Source organism: Centruroides sculpturatus, unplaced genomic scaffold (assembly GCF_000671375.1).
Source record: "Centruroides sculpturatus isolate CEXI.00-Female unplaced genomic scaffold, Cexi_2.0 scaffold35, whole genome shotgun sequence".
Taxonomy (NCBI): Eukaryota; Metazoa; Arthropoda; class Arachnida; order Scorpiones; family Buthidae; genus Centruroides; species Centruroides sculpturatus.
In genome coordinates, this window is record NW_019384311.1 from 519,824 (window position 1) to 535,169 (window position 15,346).

A 15,346-nucleotide genomic window follows, 5' to 3' on the forward strand; every position below is an offset into this window, starting at 1 on the left:
TTAAAACGTTTAGGAGCACATATATTGACTGTAATGTTTCCTTGGTTTCATTTACTTCCTTTAGTATAAAAATAGCCACCAATGGCCAAGAAGATAAAGTACTAAACACTTGTAATTGGTAGGGTGTTTGTGCCTGATCAATGGGCAGATCACAATGAATTTTCCGGTTTTCTTCACGTGTGTAACATCAAAATAAAAGCCAATTTTCCATAATATCTTCATGAGAGGCACTATCTCTTTCGCGTATCGTCCATATGTTGATGGGGCCTTATATGATCACTTCAAGCCAATTTAATGTGAAGACTTAATTTGCTGTAGGACACCAATATATATTTCTCTTAGTCCACCGTGACCCTATGTACAGCCCAAACATTGAAACCATAAAAAGTTTCTAAGGAATAGTTTTATAATTATTATTAATTAGTATTTTCTTGTAAAATAACCTGTATAATAGATAAAATTGAATTTGATATTTATCATGTTTATTACAATGTAATTGTTTTTAAACTTTAAAACTTAATCAAGAGAAAGAAAAGAATAGACTTTTTAAGCTGATAAGTAACTAAGTATCTATAAAACTATATTAGTTTTACCTGTTTTTCCTTTTAATTAACTTGCACATATGTAAATATTTATTTTAATTCACTTTTATGACCACTTAAAAGGGGTATTTTGGACGTATAAATGAAATAAAATAATATTTTATACTCAACTATTTTGTAAATAAAACATCTGAGAATAAAATATCCTTCTGAGTAATTCTTGAATTCGAGTTAATGTCGGATTCGAAGGTTTATTCGTCCAAAATACCCCTTTTAAGTGGTTATAAAAGTGACTGATTATATCCGGCAGATATTTCTAGTTTTAGCTTCGTACTAACTGATTTTAATCATGTGCACATTTTTTTATCTTATATTAATACAGTAGAAAAGAAATATTAAGGCCGTGGTATCGAGAAAATGAAAGTTTTGAGAAGAATAAAAGAGCAGAACATGCTTATAAAGCGTTATTTACTTTAACATCGTTGAATCCGACAACGAAAAAGTTTGAAGATTTTACTAAGTCCGTAAAACATGTAGCAAAAGAAGAGTTTGGATTTGATTACAAGGAAGAAGAGGTAATTTTAATCGATAAATAAATTTAAGTAATCGATTCATAGTTTGATATTACTGTATTAAATTTTTCTTTTTCTTTTTATTTATATATACATTATATGAAAAAAATAAATACAGTTTAACTAACTTATAAGATATATAGTGTGTGACATTAGCGAAGTTGCGGCCGAAGTTTTCATCTCTAAAANAGTAAGCGGCGCTCGACGTTCGACGTTCACGTTTTAGAGATGAAAACTTCGGCCGCAACTTCGCTATTGTATTGTAACAGCAGCTAAACTTCTAGCTCTCTCCTAGATAGCTCTATTTTCGTAAAGCGTTAGTGAGTGCTTTTGAACGAGTCTTTTTTTAATAAACATTTAAACAGGAAATCGTTTAGTATCTATGAATTAGTAAATACACGATTTTGAATTACAATCGACGTTGTTTATTATTATATCACGAGAATTTCTGTTAAATGTGGTGATTTTGGCTATTATTCCAAGCTATTTTTGTGAAGAGCTTTTTGGCCTTGGATCGTGTCTGTCGGTTTTTATGAATAGTGTTGACGAAGGTTTGCTTAAATGTTTCTTATTATCGAATTGTGTATTATTTCCTTATTTAATATTTTTAACACCTTTCGTGTGATTACTTAACATGGAAACAAAGCTCAATAAAACTGGGCTTAATCGATGTAAATGGATTATGGATTCCTATTGTAATCTGACGTTATGTCGCCATCTTAGTCCAAAGTTAAACTTTACTTGTGAGTACTGTTTTCACTTTAATAATTAATTTAACATTAGTTAGTTTGTTGAGTATGACCTATAGCTGTATTTGCTTAGCGATGGAGTTTCTTCTGTTAAATAATAGAAACTTTAAGCAACTTAAAATGACGTTTATGTATTGTGGAGTTTACCCCTTTCCACATGAAGATAAAGAAAAATTTCTTATGTATCAGTTACGACCAAGATTGAGCGTTGTGAATGCTTTATTTATCTGTTTAGGATGATCAGAAGATCCTTATTTCTGAAAGTAAAACGACAAAGGCAGATATATTGGAAAAAAATTTACGAGTCCTCCTGCTCTCATGCACGTATTGCATTATTACATCAACAAAGGAATTAGAAAATGCAGGCAAAAAGATCTCTGACAATGATATCTCTTATTAAACGTTCGCTCACCATCCAGATAGCTATGACTACGGACGACCCGATACTGCCGGTATCGATACTTTCCTTCGCTACCGAATACTTTTTGTACTCGATACTCCACTCGATCCGAATACACCAGGAAAGGTATCGATACATTTCCTGGTGTATTCGGATCTGACTTCGTTGCATTTTTCACAAACATGTAAGGTCTGAACGAAACCGGATTTTGCAGCCAAATCATGAACGGAAGGAATTTTACACAAGTTAAATTTATATAAAAAATATTAAATCGTTGGATATAATACAGACACATTGTTATACATTATATAAACTGTTTGAGATACGGTACTTTACCATTATATTCGATTTAGTGTCAAATTAATAACAAATGGTTGTGCTAAATCGAAATTTGACTATATAGGCTATATATATAATAATTACAATTGCAATATATATGATTACGTCACTTTCAGGTAAATAAATTTGTATCTGGATTTTACGAAGCAATAATACTCTACTCCCTTTCTTTAAATGAGACATTATCTGAAGGATATAGCATTACAAATGGGTCTATCATCACGCAGAAAATGTGGAATAGAACATTTCAAGGTAATACCTTTAAATTAATTTTAGTTTCATATAATTAACTATTAAATACCATTAGTTATTTCTTCTTTTGTTATATTTTAAAGCTTTCGAATCCAATATAAGATAAATTATATAGGCCTATTAGAATATATTAATATTAAAGTTTTAATTAAAAAAGTGGAAAAGATTAGATATGGTCTGTGAAATAATTTTTTTCCTAAGAGGCTCATTTATATGTAGATATTTAGCTGTAAGAAATAAATGCATATTAGATGTTATATCAGATAAAATTTTATTGAATAATGAAATAATTTCATGCATTCTAAACCTACGATATGTTTTTATAATAGGAATAACTGGACCAGTTAGTATTAATGAAAACGGCGATAGAAATGCAAATTATACTTTAATGAATTTAAATCCGCATAAAAGAATATATCAGGTATTTATGATATAAAAAAATATTATTATAAGTTAAGAATATTATCGTATTTTACTTATTTGATTTGTGCATTATTAAAATTTATCATGTGTAATGAATAAAGTAATTTTTATTTTAGGCAGTTGCAATGTACGATGGTGCTAATAAACGATATTTAGAATTCAATGAAACAAAGTATTACTGGCCTGGAAAAAGAAAAGGTCCTCCTTATGATACACCTATTTGTGGATTTGACCGTTCCAAGTGCCTAAATCGAGGTAATGTTTGAAATCATTTTTGTATAATTTTGTTTTATTGGTTAATATACTTTGGAATAATCGAATCACAAGGGAGAACAGAACTTTTTTAACACGTGAGATGCCATTTCGTGAACGTTAAGTTTTTATATAATTCCCACATAATTCAACAAACAAATCTCGATAGTTCTTATTATTTAAACAAATATATCCTACATTATATTTTATAAATATACCATTAACGAAAGTTTATACAAGATGAAAAATGATTTCCTCACTTGCAAAATACATCGGAACACCGTTTAAGCTTATACGACCTCGTATGATAATGTAATAAGTTTAAAAGATTACATGTTAAAACAATTAAACTTAAAACGATTGGATACGCAACAATAGAAAGTTTAAAGGTGTTCTGGTATTTATTTTTTAATACATACACACTTATATATTTAAATTGGTATGCAAAAGTAAGGACAAGCCTGTTGTACTTCTTTTTTGACAGCGAATTATCTCGACCCACCAAGTGAATAAAATGTCTGTATTATGGAATCGGTCCCGAATTGACCATGTGGAGTTTTCCTTATTTTCTTCATGAATAAACACCTAAATAGGGGATGGTTTCTTATAGAAAAATCTCCTGGGAGGAATGCCATTGGCAAAACGCCTGTGTGTTCCCTTTCCATATCCATAAACCAAATCAATAATAGGATTTTTTTTTTCGTTTCAAAATTTTATTTGTTAAAGTTATTTATTTTTTATACTTTTAGATTTAAGCCATATAATAAGATAAAATTCAAATAGAAATTCTTATGATATCAAATTCTGTCTTGGAATTTCCAGATATAGAATAAATATAGGCTACTGCAAATCAGTTTCCTATACAGCATATTCTCACTTAAAATCTCTGAGGAAAGATAAAAGTACATTTGTAACCATTTACCAATTACAAATAAACAATTATTATTGTTGAATTTTCATTATAAACAGTAAAATTCTATAAGATTCTTATGGTGAAAAAATAAATACTGGAGGTTGCAATTAGAATAATATTAACCTAATTATTTCTTGTTTATATCAATTAGCCATATTGGTTTCGCTACACTTCGTTTCCTTTAACGTTTCTCCGAAAACCCATCAAAGACGTTAAATGAGGACTTGCTGTATTTCTCTTTATAAAGGAGGAAATTCTATTCCGGTAATTCGCCAATGTAAAATAAATCGATATTTTCTTTATTACATGAGCTATAATACATTATCCACGATAAAAGTCACTTTTACAGTTATTTCGAATGTTAAAATATATTTGAAATTCTACAGAATTTTGAACATCCGTCCCCAATTTATTACTTTTCCGGCTCTGTTATGTATAAAAGAGCCGGGAAAGTAACAAACTGGGAAGAAATGGATCGGTCAAAAAATGATCTCCTTCAAGATTTTTACATTTTTGGATTCAGGGGACCTTGAAACATCGAGAAATGCAAAATAATTCGGGGTTTTTTCTGTATGTATGGCTGCTAGTTTGTATGTGTATGGAGGGCACAATTTTGTTCACCCTGTTTGATTGGTGCTATTAAATTTTGGTGGTAAAAGGTCGACGGAGTAGAGAGATAAAGTGGGTCGTGTGTCATATCTCGAGTAAGATCGGACTTAACGACAATTTTACTCGTTATTATTATTTACAATTTATTAAAATCATTCCTACCATCAAAATTTAGTTTATTGACATTTTATAATACTAAAAACTATAAGAAGTTTTTAAAATAAATTATCATAACAGATGGCGCCATCAAAATTTTAAATGTTGCAGGGAAAGTTAAACAACTCGCTGCTAGACTTCTTTATTTTACTTTCTAAGTATGGATTTTCTTTCTTATTTTATTCTTTATTTTCAAAATTTCGAAACTGTTTGTAATAGTCTACGTTTTTAGGTTTACTATCTAAAACATAGAACTTTAGTAAATTTTGATTTGATTTCATAATTATTAAATAATTCGCTACAATTCGTTGATGCCACTCTAAACTTTTTTGTAACTAATGCATATTCGAATATTAATTAATATTTATTATAATTTGTGAAACTCGTGTTAAGCAATTGTTTAATTTTTCATTTATAAAAAGTGATATTGCGTTGGCTAAACATTATATCATTTAAATATTTTCTTTTCTGCACATTCAACGCTGAGAAAATTGAATAATACAACAGATACAGTCGACCCCCCTATAACACTGTTGATTATTCCGTTTTATATGAATTCCATGTTGTACGAGTCACTTAGATTTTACAAATACGTGAGCCGTTCACAGCCCGGCACATGTATTTGTAAAATCTAAGTGACTCGTACAACATGGAATTCATATAAAATGGAATAATCAACAGTGTTTATAGGAGGGTCGACTGGTACAATAATACATTAATTACAACAGCTCCTTTCAATAAACTTTTTCTTGTAACATAACTTTTTTTAATGTTGCTTTTGAAAATACAGAGTTATGATACTTATTTTCACATTTATTCAAGATTATCTCACATTTTTATTTCATAGATTACCATTTTCTCAATGTTGTACGTTAGTAAAAACTCGATCAAGTGTTCTATGAGAAATATCTTTGATATTCGTGAGAATGACAGCATGAAATCAGTTTCACTTGGCATGAAATTCGTTTCATGGTGTTATTAATAGAGCTTTGAATGATTTAATTAACATGTTTAATTAATTCCTCAATTTATATTAGTGTAGGCGATGAATTAGTCAATAAGATATATCCAATGCTTATACTGTATATATATATATTAATATTATATATTTGCTATATTTACTTCTACAAAATTTTGATTATATTTAATTATAAAATATGCGTTTTAGGCAATTAGAATCATAAAAAAATTTAATTGTTCTTTAATCTTTGATTTATTTTGCATAATAAATACAACAGAAACATATTCTTTTTATCTGTTAATTATATATTATTAACATTTTATTTTTAATATCTTAGAGACTGAATAAAGCAAAAGATAAAACATTTACATCTGTGATACGAATTTATTCAAGTGAAAATTTAAGAAAATAAAATAAGTTCGGGTTTTGTGGTATATTTTTCGATAGTACCGCAAATATTCCAGAGATTGATTTTATATAGACTATAGTTTATTTACAAATAAGAAAAAAATATAAACAAAACTGATTGTAATAGTTATAGAGATATACTGTATGCTTGCATAAAACAAAACTGAAGTCAGTAACAAGCCGACTAGGTCGTGCACGAAGAGGATGGTGACATCAGCTCCATAATTTTTAAACTTGCTTGGGAGAACTCACATTCTCGGATTGGGATATATTCCAATTATGTATTTACTGTCAACTATTCCATTGTCATTGCAGACTTTTCAGAGGGAGCCGTCCAAGACTTCTGAACTGGGGGCCCTCTTTTTCACCAAGGTCTCATAGATTCTTGCGATCTCCATTCCTGTTTCTAGTTTCCAGATAGGGTATTATCCGAAGGTTGACTCTTTACCTCGGTTATTCCAGATGTCATCTTCTCTTTCATAGGGGTCTACTAGCCAAAAATAATGGCGACGCGATGTTTCCAAAGTCGGAACCACGAAACCCCAATAATGGCGATTAGTCTGTCAAAAATGAGAAATACGCCCGGTTTAAATTGATAACCTCTTAGTCCAGTCCCGGATTCTCCTTCTGTCCATTAGCTTTTTCCTTTGATATGAAATATTTTCCGACTCTCACAAAACAAAGGAATAAACAAACTCCATCTATACATTGGATTGTTTTTGACAAATAAAATCAAATAGCCGATTCCATCTTGACAATTCATACGCGAACTCACCAATAGCAGAGTGAATAAAACCGCTGGACACTGGATTAGTTGGTCCCACCTGACTAAACGACTGGCTGCTGAAGTTCCCCGAATTTACTTCAAGTGTTTAATTTCTAAATAGAAGTCCGTTTACCATACAAAATCTTACCCTCTTTTCTGTAGATCGCCCTTGTGTGGCGTTGCTTATTCCATTAATTCACTTCAAAGTATGAATGAATGAAAACTATCTGCGAATATTCTAATACTAAATTTAGTATTCGAGATTTCAAATGTAACATTGTTAAAAATAAATTCAAATATTAAGAATACAATATGTTGAAGCAAATAAAACAAGTTATAATTTATTTAATATGAAATAAATTATTATGTCTATTAGAATGACTTCGCCCACTTATTCAAAAGTTTATAAACTTATTAATTATTATTTACAAATTGCGATTTGTGAATAATAATAATAGAATTTGTAAGTAAGTTGCCTAAACACTGCTCTCTTCGCACAATTCCTTTCATCCACTTGTTCAAAAGTTTCATGTGTTATATTTGTTTTTTGGTTACGTTGATGTAAGTAGTCGTTATTATTAACTATTATTTGGTATAATCTATTAAATACAATAGTAGTAAATAACCATATCAGCTTGTTGCCCTTATTGTTATAATTATCACATTACATCTTCAATTTTCCGGAATTCTTTCGTATATTTTAATTATAAGTCTATATTGTCAAATTGTATCCGGCCGAGGAAGTTATTAAAAATCTGAAATGCATTTTGAAATATTAAACGTTAATTAAAGAAATTCTAAAGGTGTGTGATAAGTATAATAATTATAACAATATGGCCAGAAAATTCATATTGTTATTTACTACTATTGTATTTAATAGGTATTAGAAAACTGTCCATAAATATTTCTGGCTTTTGCTAAAGAAAAGAACTGCAACTATAAAACCGGTGAAAACTGGTAATTTGAGAATTTCCATGGGCAATTTACCAATATTCATAATATCAGTAATTTCCACGCCCTAACCGTGACGATTTTAATTAAGCTAAGTATTTTATATATATAGGATAGATAAGGTGATTAAGTTCACTAAGTATTCGGGGTATTCGTGTAATCAGGAATTGAAATTTTTGAGGTTTGGATGATATTCGAAGTCGAGAAAAGTGATATTTACCCATCTATACAAAATATATCGAATGCCAGTTTTATAGAGAATACTTTCCTATTTTATAAATTGAAATTTAAATAATTATAATTTTTAAATTTTGAAAATTGGTAATAATGTATTAAATTGTTTGTATTTTTAGATGTCCCTCAATATGCCATCGTTAGTGTTATTTTATTGTGCGTGATTGTTGCGCTTTGTATCTGCTCGATTTTCATTTATAGGTAAGTTTAGTTGCTAAAGTTTTATTTCTGTTTTTAATAAAGTATAAATTGAATAATATACAGATCGATTATAATTAACATTTATATGCCTTTGGATCTCTCTGTGAAAAGAACTATTGCTTAAATCTCAACCAAGTTTGGTATATGTAATGTACCGTATACGGTTTCGATTCTTAGGAAAAATTTCACTTTAGAATTCAACTCCAAGAACGAAATTTGATGCTGCTGACTCGTTAATGTGCACACTGCATACGTTTTCTAACAAATTTCGTTGCTTGATTGTGAACTTTTATCATGGACCACATAAAGTGTTCATTTAGGCAATGTTCCTAACTTAGCTGTCTTAAAAGTTCACAATTACACAACATATTTGATAACTCCTTCAAGTCACTTGCTTTCCATCGTCGAGTGTGTTGTGCCGTGAATGCATTTCTAGAAGATGACGAGCACATAACGCCATAATCTTTGCTGTAATCGTCAATTCCACATTCCACATCTGTAATCACATCTGCAATTGAAATAAAATTATTGCACTTTATTAAAGTTCATATGTAAAATGTGCATCAAGGGGACAGCAACATCAAATTTCACCAGGACGATTGAATTTTAAAATGAAAGTGTTTTTCTAAAAATCGAAACCGCATATTCAGGACACAATGTATACCAAATTTGGTTGAGATTATATTCAAAGAAAATTGTTTGCTTTACCATACTAACTATAAGCCATTAAAATATTTACTATACAGTATTTTCACATCACTACCAAATATTTTCTTAATCTTTCTAATTTTCTGTTTCTTCGTAAAAATGCTTTCTATAAAAATAATGACGATTTTTACACATTAAAAATACTTAGAAGAGACTAAACGTGTTTTCATTTTTGTCATGTCCAATCACCAGGAACAAGAGTCTTCCATTGCAGAGACAATCTTTTATTAAAGGCTACGCCTCTGCAAAAATATGCAAAACAATTTAAAAAGTTCACCTGTGAAAAGGCAATAATTAAAAATACATAGCTTCCTTTAAAAATAAATCAAATAAAAGGTCGTTTTTGCATTGTAAGACTATCGTTCCTGGTGGTTGGACATGAAGACATTTTAGTCTCTTCTACGTATTTTTTTAATGTTTCTTATAGTTTATTTCATAATTAAATTTACGCTAAATAAAGGTAGATAAAGGCTTTTTTTTTATTAAATTTTATTATTTTAATTTGCAAATTATATTTTTATTTATAGACACTTCAAATTGGAAGCAGAGATTGCTTCGATGACTTGGAGAATAAAGTGGGAAGATTTAATTCTAATTTCGCCAACTCATGCCAAACATCTTGGATCGAAGATAAGTTTAACGAGGATAAGTATGCAGGTAAAATGTATAATATATTTCAAAAATTCAATTAGACTGAAGGTAGGCAAGACGGAACTTAGTTAAGGAACTTTTATATTTTATAATTAATTAACTCATTAAACCCGAAAAAATTGTCTATCATTAAATACTCTAGGAGGTATATTTTAACTACAGTCGACGAAAATTCAAATTATTAACTTTCTTCCTTTTTTATAATGTTAATTAAGGGATATCAAATACTCTATATTATCCGATAGGTGTGGTAAGACGAGGTGTGTTCTGAGGCATGTGGTGTGATTCAAATTAAATTTATTTTTATAATTATTCAGATTATACGTCAAACTACCAATGAATCGGTCAGTAATTAGATCATGCGAAACTACAGAAATTTTTTTATTGTACAGCAATGTATTTTTGTTCTAAGACATAAGCGCAAATGTGGTGAACTTCCCCATCTTCTAGCCATTTTTCTTCTATTTGTATTTCTTTATAACTTTGTCTTCTCTTATACTTTGTTTTTTTTTTTTTCTTTCGTTAAAGTGGGTACCAGACGAGAGACATGACGAAGTAACCCCGTTTTCCCCAACCATACTTCCATATATTGCCCCAATATGCAATTTTGAAGTCTTGAACTTATTGGTAATCAATGGTAACTTTATTAATAAAAGATTTTTCACAGTCTCCTAAAGCTAAAAGAATTTTTTATTGGAAGAAAGAATCAAAATATTTAAAAACTTTGCGTTATTCCATGTACGTTTTTTTTTTAAAAAAGTAACAAATTACACCAGCATGGCTGACAACACATTGACAAAGAACAATAAAAAACAGCAATTTTACCGTTATCTACTACTTCCTATGTGCAGATTTAATTGCAATATTAACTACTAACAAGTAAGTTACAGCATTTAGTAAGTATAATGCAAGTTACATCCCGTCTTGTCCTACCCTCTTTATAAATTTTCATGCTAGACTATTTAAAGATATTGTTCAGGTCTAAGATTATAATAGAATTTTACATTTTATTGTTTTAATTATTTTATCATAAATTAATTTTTTATATGTTGAAATATTTATATTATATACCATACTAAATTCAATGAGTGAAAGTTTTATTGAGGACTTTAATGGAATATTTTATAAAATTAATAATATCTGAATTGAGATTAAATGGTTTACTTAATAGAAAAACATTTTTCGTAATTTATTACGGCGATAAACACGTAAATGGCGATTTTATTTAAATTAATACGTTATAATTTTGAGAAGATTTAATTCCAATTTTTGACGAAAGATGGCGAGATAATCACTTTTTAAAACCAGCCTGGATATTTAAGATAATTTTTTATAATTGAAATTTAATAAATTTATTATCATTTGACAGAGGAAAAATTATAATAAAGCTGGAAGAAATAATTATAATTTTTTTTTTTGAAATAGAGTAATTGTTCGTCAATTACAATGGATGCTGCTGATATGTCAAAACAGTTATTTGCAAGAACTGGTTATTTTAAGGTATTAATTTATTTTTATTTTGTATTAAAACATTGTATTTAAATGATTGTTCATAATACTTAATATAAACTATAAATTTTATAATAAAAAAAAAAATAGTATTATATTCGAAATGTATTTTAAATTGTAGGGAAGCATAATTGCTATTAAGCCAATACTGCTATCAAGAATAGATATAACCCGTCCTTTATTATATGAATTGAAATATGTAAGTAATAAAATATTATATAATTATTGTTTTAATTTAATTTATTTGCGTTTAAAAGCTATACTATCTTATTTTCGACCTTTTTATTTAAAAGCATTTATATTTAAAAAAATATTTAACAAGATAATTTTTTTTTATTAATTGACATAACTAATGAAAAAAAATGCATTCGTTCTGTCAAAATACTACACATTATTACGCCAATTTGACGTAATTTCACACGTTCTCATTACAAAACATATCGAATGACGTCCCATAGGAAGGGATCAGAAGGGGGATTTTCCCCTCCTGAGGTTTGTATTATTCTCTCTCTTTTCTTCTTTAAACTTTTAAAAATAATTTAGAAATATGGCGCTCGAGGCCCACAAACTAAGAGTGCAATTTTTCCACGAATGCTTCTATTTTATAATTTTATCAAAAAAAAAAAAAAAAGTATGTCGGGATAAAAATAGTCTGTCATGCGATTTCCCGTGCTTTTCCATTCGTTCGACCAACGACGGTTGTCGCCATAGAAACGGCAATCAGGCCACTTTTGAAGACTCGACCGCTGATTGGTTGAGAGACATCGGACCATCGGCGGACGTAGTGTAGCGCTGCTAAGCACTGATTGGTGGAATCCAATTCGGCTTCAATCCTTATAAAAGGATTGAGTTGTGGCGGGAAGTTCAGTTCGCCTTGGATGCATGAAGGAAACTCACGCTTGACTTTAGTTCGTCTAAGCTATCCCCCGGAAGATTGTTTCGTCTCGTTGGACTGTAAATGACTTTAGAGTTAGTTCGTCGCAAGGTGTCTTTTCGACGGACCTGTTGTAGTGGATAAATGTGTTGAACTTTGTTATAATTAACGTTTTGTAAATGTTTGTTTTGTGAACTTTGTAACTGTACATACGTTTATTTTCAATATATATATAAATTTTGAATTTTACTGGGTATATGTGTGTTTTGAACTTTACTAAGTACTACTATTGAAAATCCGACATTAGTACTACCACTCTGTGCAAAATATATTCATATATATTAATACTTCTCAACTGAATATTTTGTCTCCATTTAAGATTTCAATTTGCAGTAATTCTTGTTTCTAAATTCAATTATTTTTTTATATATTTTATTGTTTATATTTTGAACTCTTGCATTCTTAGGCCTCTCTGAGATAAAATCCACCCTGAATTAAATTGCCATAATGATGTATAGTATTCTAACAAAACGAATGTTAAAAAAATGGTTTATCTACTTATCTAGTTAATATATTCTAGCTATGAGTTTATTAAATCTTATTTCTGTATAAATGTAGATGAAAGATCTTCAGCACAATCATCTTGTACGATTTATTGGCTCGTGTATTGATTCACCGCATTGTTGTTTGATAACAGAATATTGCCCTAAAGGAAGCTTACAAGTGAGAATATGTATTATTTCTTCTTTACTAGTTTGTTTATTATATAAAAAAATTCGCCTGTTTACGAAACAAATACAATAAGCAAATTAAACTGTTTAATATACCAGAAAAATTTGTCTGTTAATATTTTTTATTCATTAATTTATCATTTTTATGCTTTTTTTATTGTTTTGAAGAATATCANCAAATCCGCGAGTGACTCTCTGGCACTCCACAATCGAGCAACACTCAGGCACCCGACAATTATTGGTAATTACAATACTGGTTCTTGACCAGCCACACAGCTACCCACTCTGGTTAGCTCCCCGGTCAGTACTGCGGTCAGCACTCCTCTCAGCACTACCTCCACACACCACTGACTCTACACACACCCAAAGGGAAGCGCACAAATTTTCCCTCTCTCACCATTTCTTCCTCTCTAGGCGGGACAATCTCCCCCACATTCTTGGGGATACTGTTACCTCACCCACCTGACACGTGTGACAAATCTGTGGACTGTCCATCACTACTTGTTGACATCCACACACATGACACATGTCTGACACATGTTACAACTGAACTTAAGAAAATCTTCTTATAAAGAACAGGCTTTACTAGAAGTTTCATCGATCAAACATACCATTATAATGCATCATTTTCGGGTAAAATTTTTACTTCATCTGTATATAAAAATGGGGATGTTTGCTTGTTTGTTCGCTATGCACACCTAGGCCGTTCGATCAATTGCTATGGTAGTTACGGTCACGATCCTCTAATTTAGACACTGTCTTAATCCCACCCCAAAATATCGATTGCATTTCTATATAACAATTAATTTCTGTCTACACACATTTGTTTGCTTTACATGTAGCGTCATCTATTGGCAAAAAGAAAATAATAAAACTACATATAATTCTTACAAAAAAGGATATAATTTAAAAAAATATACGTTATATTCACTTAATTACTGCGATAATGATATAGCGCGAAATAGACGTGCCATTATGCCATTACTGCAACAGGTAGCAGATAGCACTTGCCTGCATAGTATGTAGTAGTGTTTTGTCCCTGTACATCATATTTTTCCTGCTAGCAATAGAATCTTCCGGTTATATATCTAACTCCGTTCATGGGAAAATTTTTGAATTGAAATAACGTGATTTACGATGAAAACCAGAAGTTCGTATATAGTTAATCTAGGCCTCATGCTTTTACTCTTTCCATGTCTCATCTCGATATTTACCTACCTAACTCAGTTCTAAAAATTAATGGACCGAGAGACAGACGGACGACAGTGGGAATTTATAGGTCTAATTTTTTAAAATTTCAGTTCAATTAGTACCCTCAATAACTGTGTTATCGAACATCGGTAGTCAGTCGTGAGTCTGAGCATCGTCAACGGACTGGCCACGTGAAGTTTTCCGGGTTTTCTCCATGTCTGTAACGCCTAAATAGGGGCCAGTTACCCTTAAAAAGGCCTCCCGGAAGTCATTCCCCTAGGTAGATCACCCAAGTGTTGCGTAGCCGTAAATTAATAAAGAAATTAATAAACAAATAAACCATAACCAAATAAGCCAAATCAATTCTAATAACTTTTCTATAAACTTGATATTTAGGATATATTATACTTAACTACCATGAAACCTGGACACTCCGCTCCTTCCTCTGATTTCATCTCCCCTTGTTACCTGGTAACAAGGGGAGATGAAAAACCCATAGCCCCAAACTTCCTACTGATACTGCTGAAAGATGTTCTAACGTTCAGCCAAATTAATGTAGAGTGATTAGGGGGAAGATGCCTAACATTTTGCTTATGAAGGAAATTATAGCGATAATTTGGGTTTTGGAGGCCTCTAATGAAAATATCATATTCTTGAGTATGTTTTTCAAATAAAACTTTGGAGTGTATGAAAAATAATTATGTATTGTGTTTGCAGTGATGACTTTTTCACTGTCTGGCATTTTAGGCATCTCACCCCGAGTATCCGGGTGAGATGCCAAATGCCATTAGGGTAAGATAACAAATATAATTGCATAAAATTAATTTTCGAATATCTTAACCAAATTTAATTTATTTCATATGTAGTACAAGGTACTTTATAGTAAGTGTAACAGCACAGTATAAGTATTGTTAAGTTCCCGCTCGTACTAACGTGCTCTTTAGAGCACGTTAG

The 15,346-nt window shown here is 30.3% G+C and overlaps 1 protein-coding gene across 3 annotated transcripts in view; it reads left to right on the plus strand.

Annotated features, from left to right (window-relative positions):
* LOC111621680 (atrial natriuretic peptide receptor 2-like) overlaps nt 1-15,346 on the plus strand; it is a 141,795-nt gene that overhangs the window by 90,327 nt on the left and 36,122 nt on the right. For 2 of the 3 annotated variants that reach the window (XM_023363888.1, XM_023363896.1), the window contains exons 3-11: nt 925-1,117; nt 2,719-2,854; nt 3,184-3,275; nt 3,394-3,532; nt 8,647-8,728; nt 9,964-10,093; nt 11,513-11,587; nt 11,718-11,795; nt 13,089-13,193. In XM_023363888.1, the coding sequence (XP_023219656.1) occupies nt 925-1,117; nt 2,719-2,854; nt 3,184-3,275; nt 3,394-3,532; nt 8,647-8,728; nt 9,964-10,093; nt 11,513-11,587; nt 11,718-11,795; nt 13,089-13,193 (1,030 nt within the window). Of the gene's footprint in view, nt 1-924; nt 1,118-1,764; nt 1,858-2,718; nt 2,855-3,183; nt 3,276-3,393; nt 3,533-8,646; nt 8,729-9,963; nt 10,094-11,512; nt 11,588-11,717; nt 11,796-13,088; nt 13,194-15,346 lie in introns of those variants that run through there. The other variant, XM_023363905.1, reaches the window with a different exon arrangement.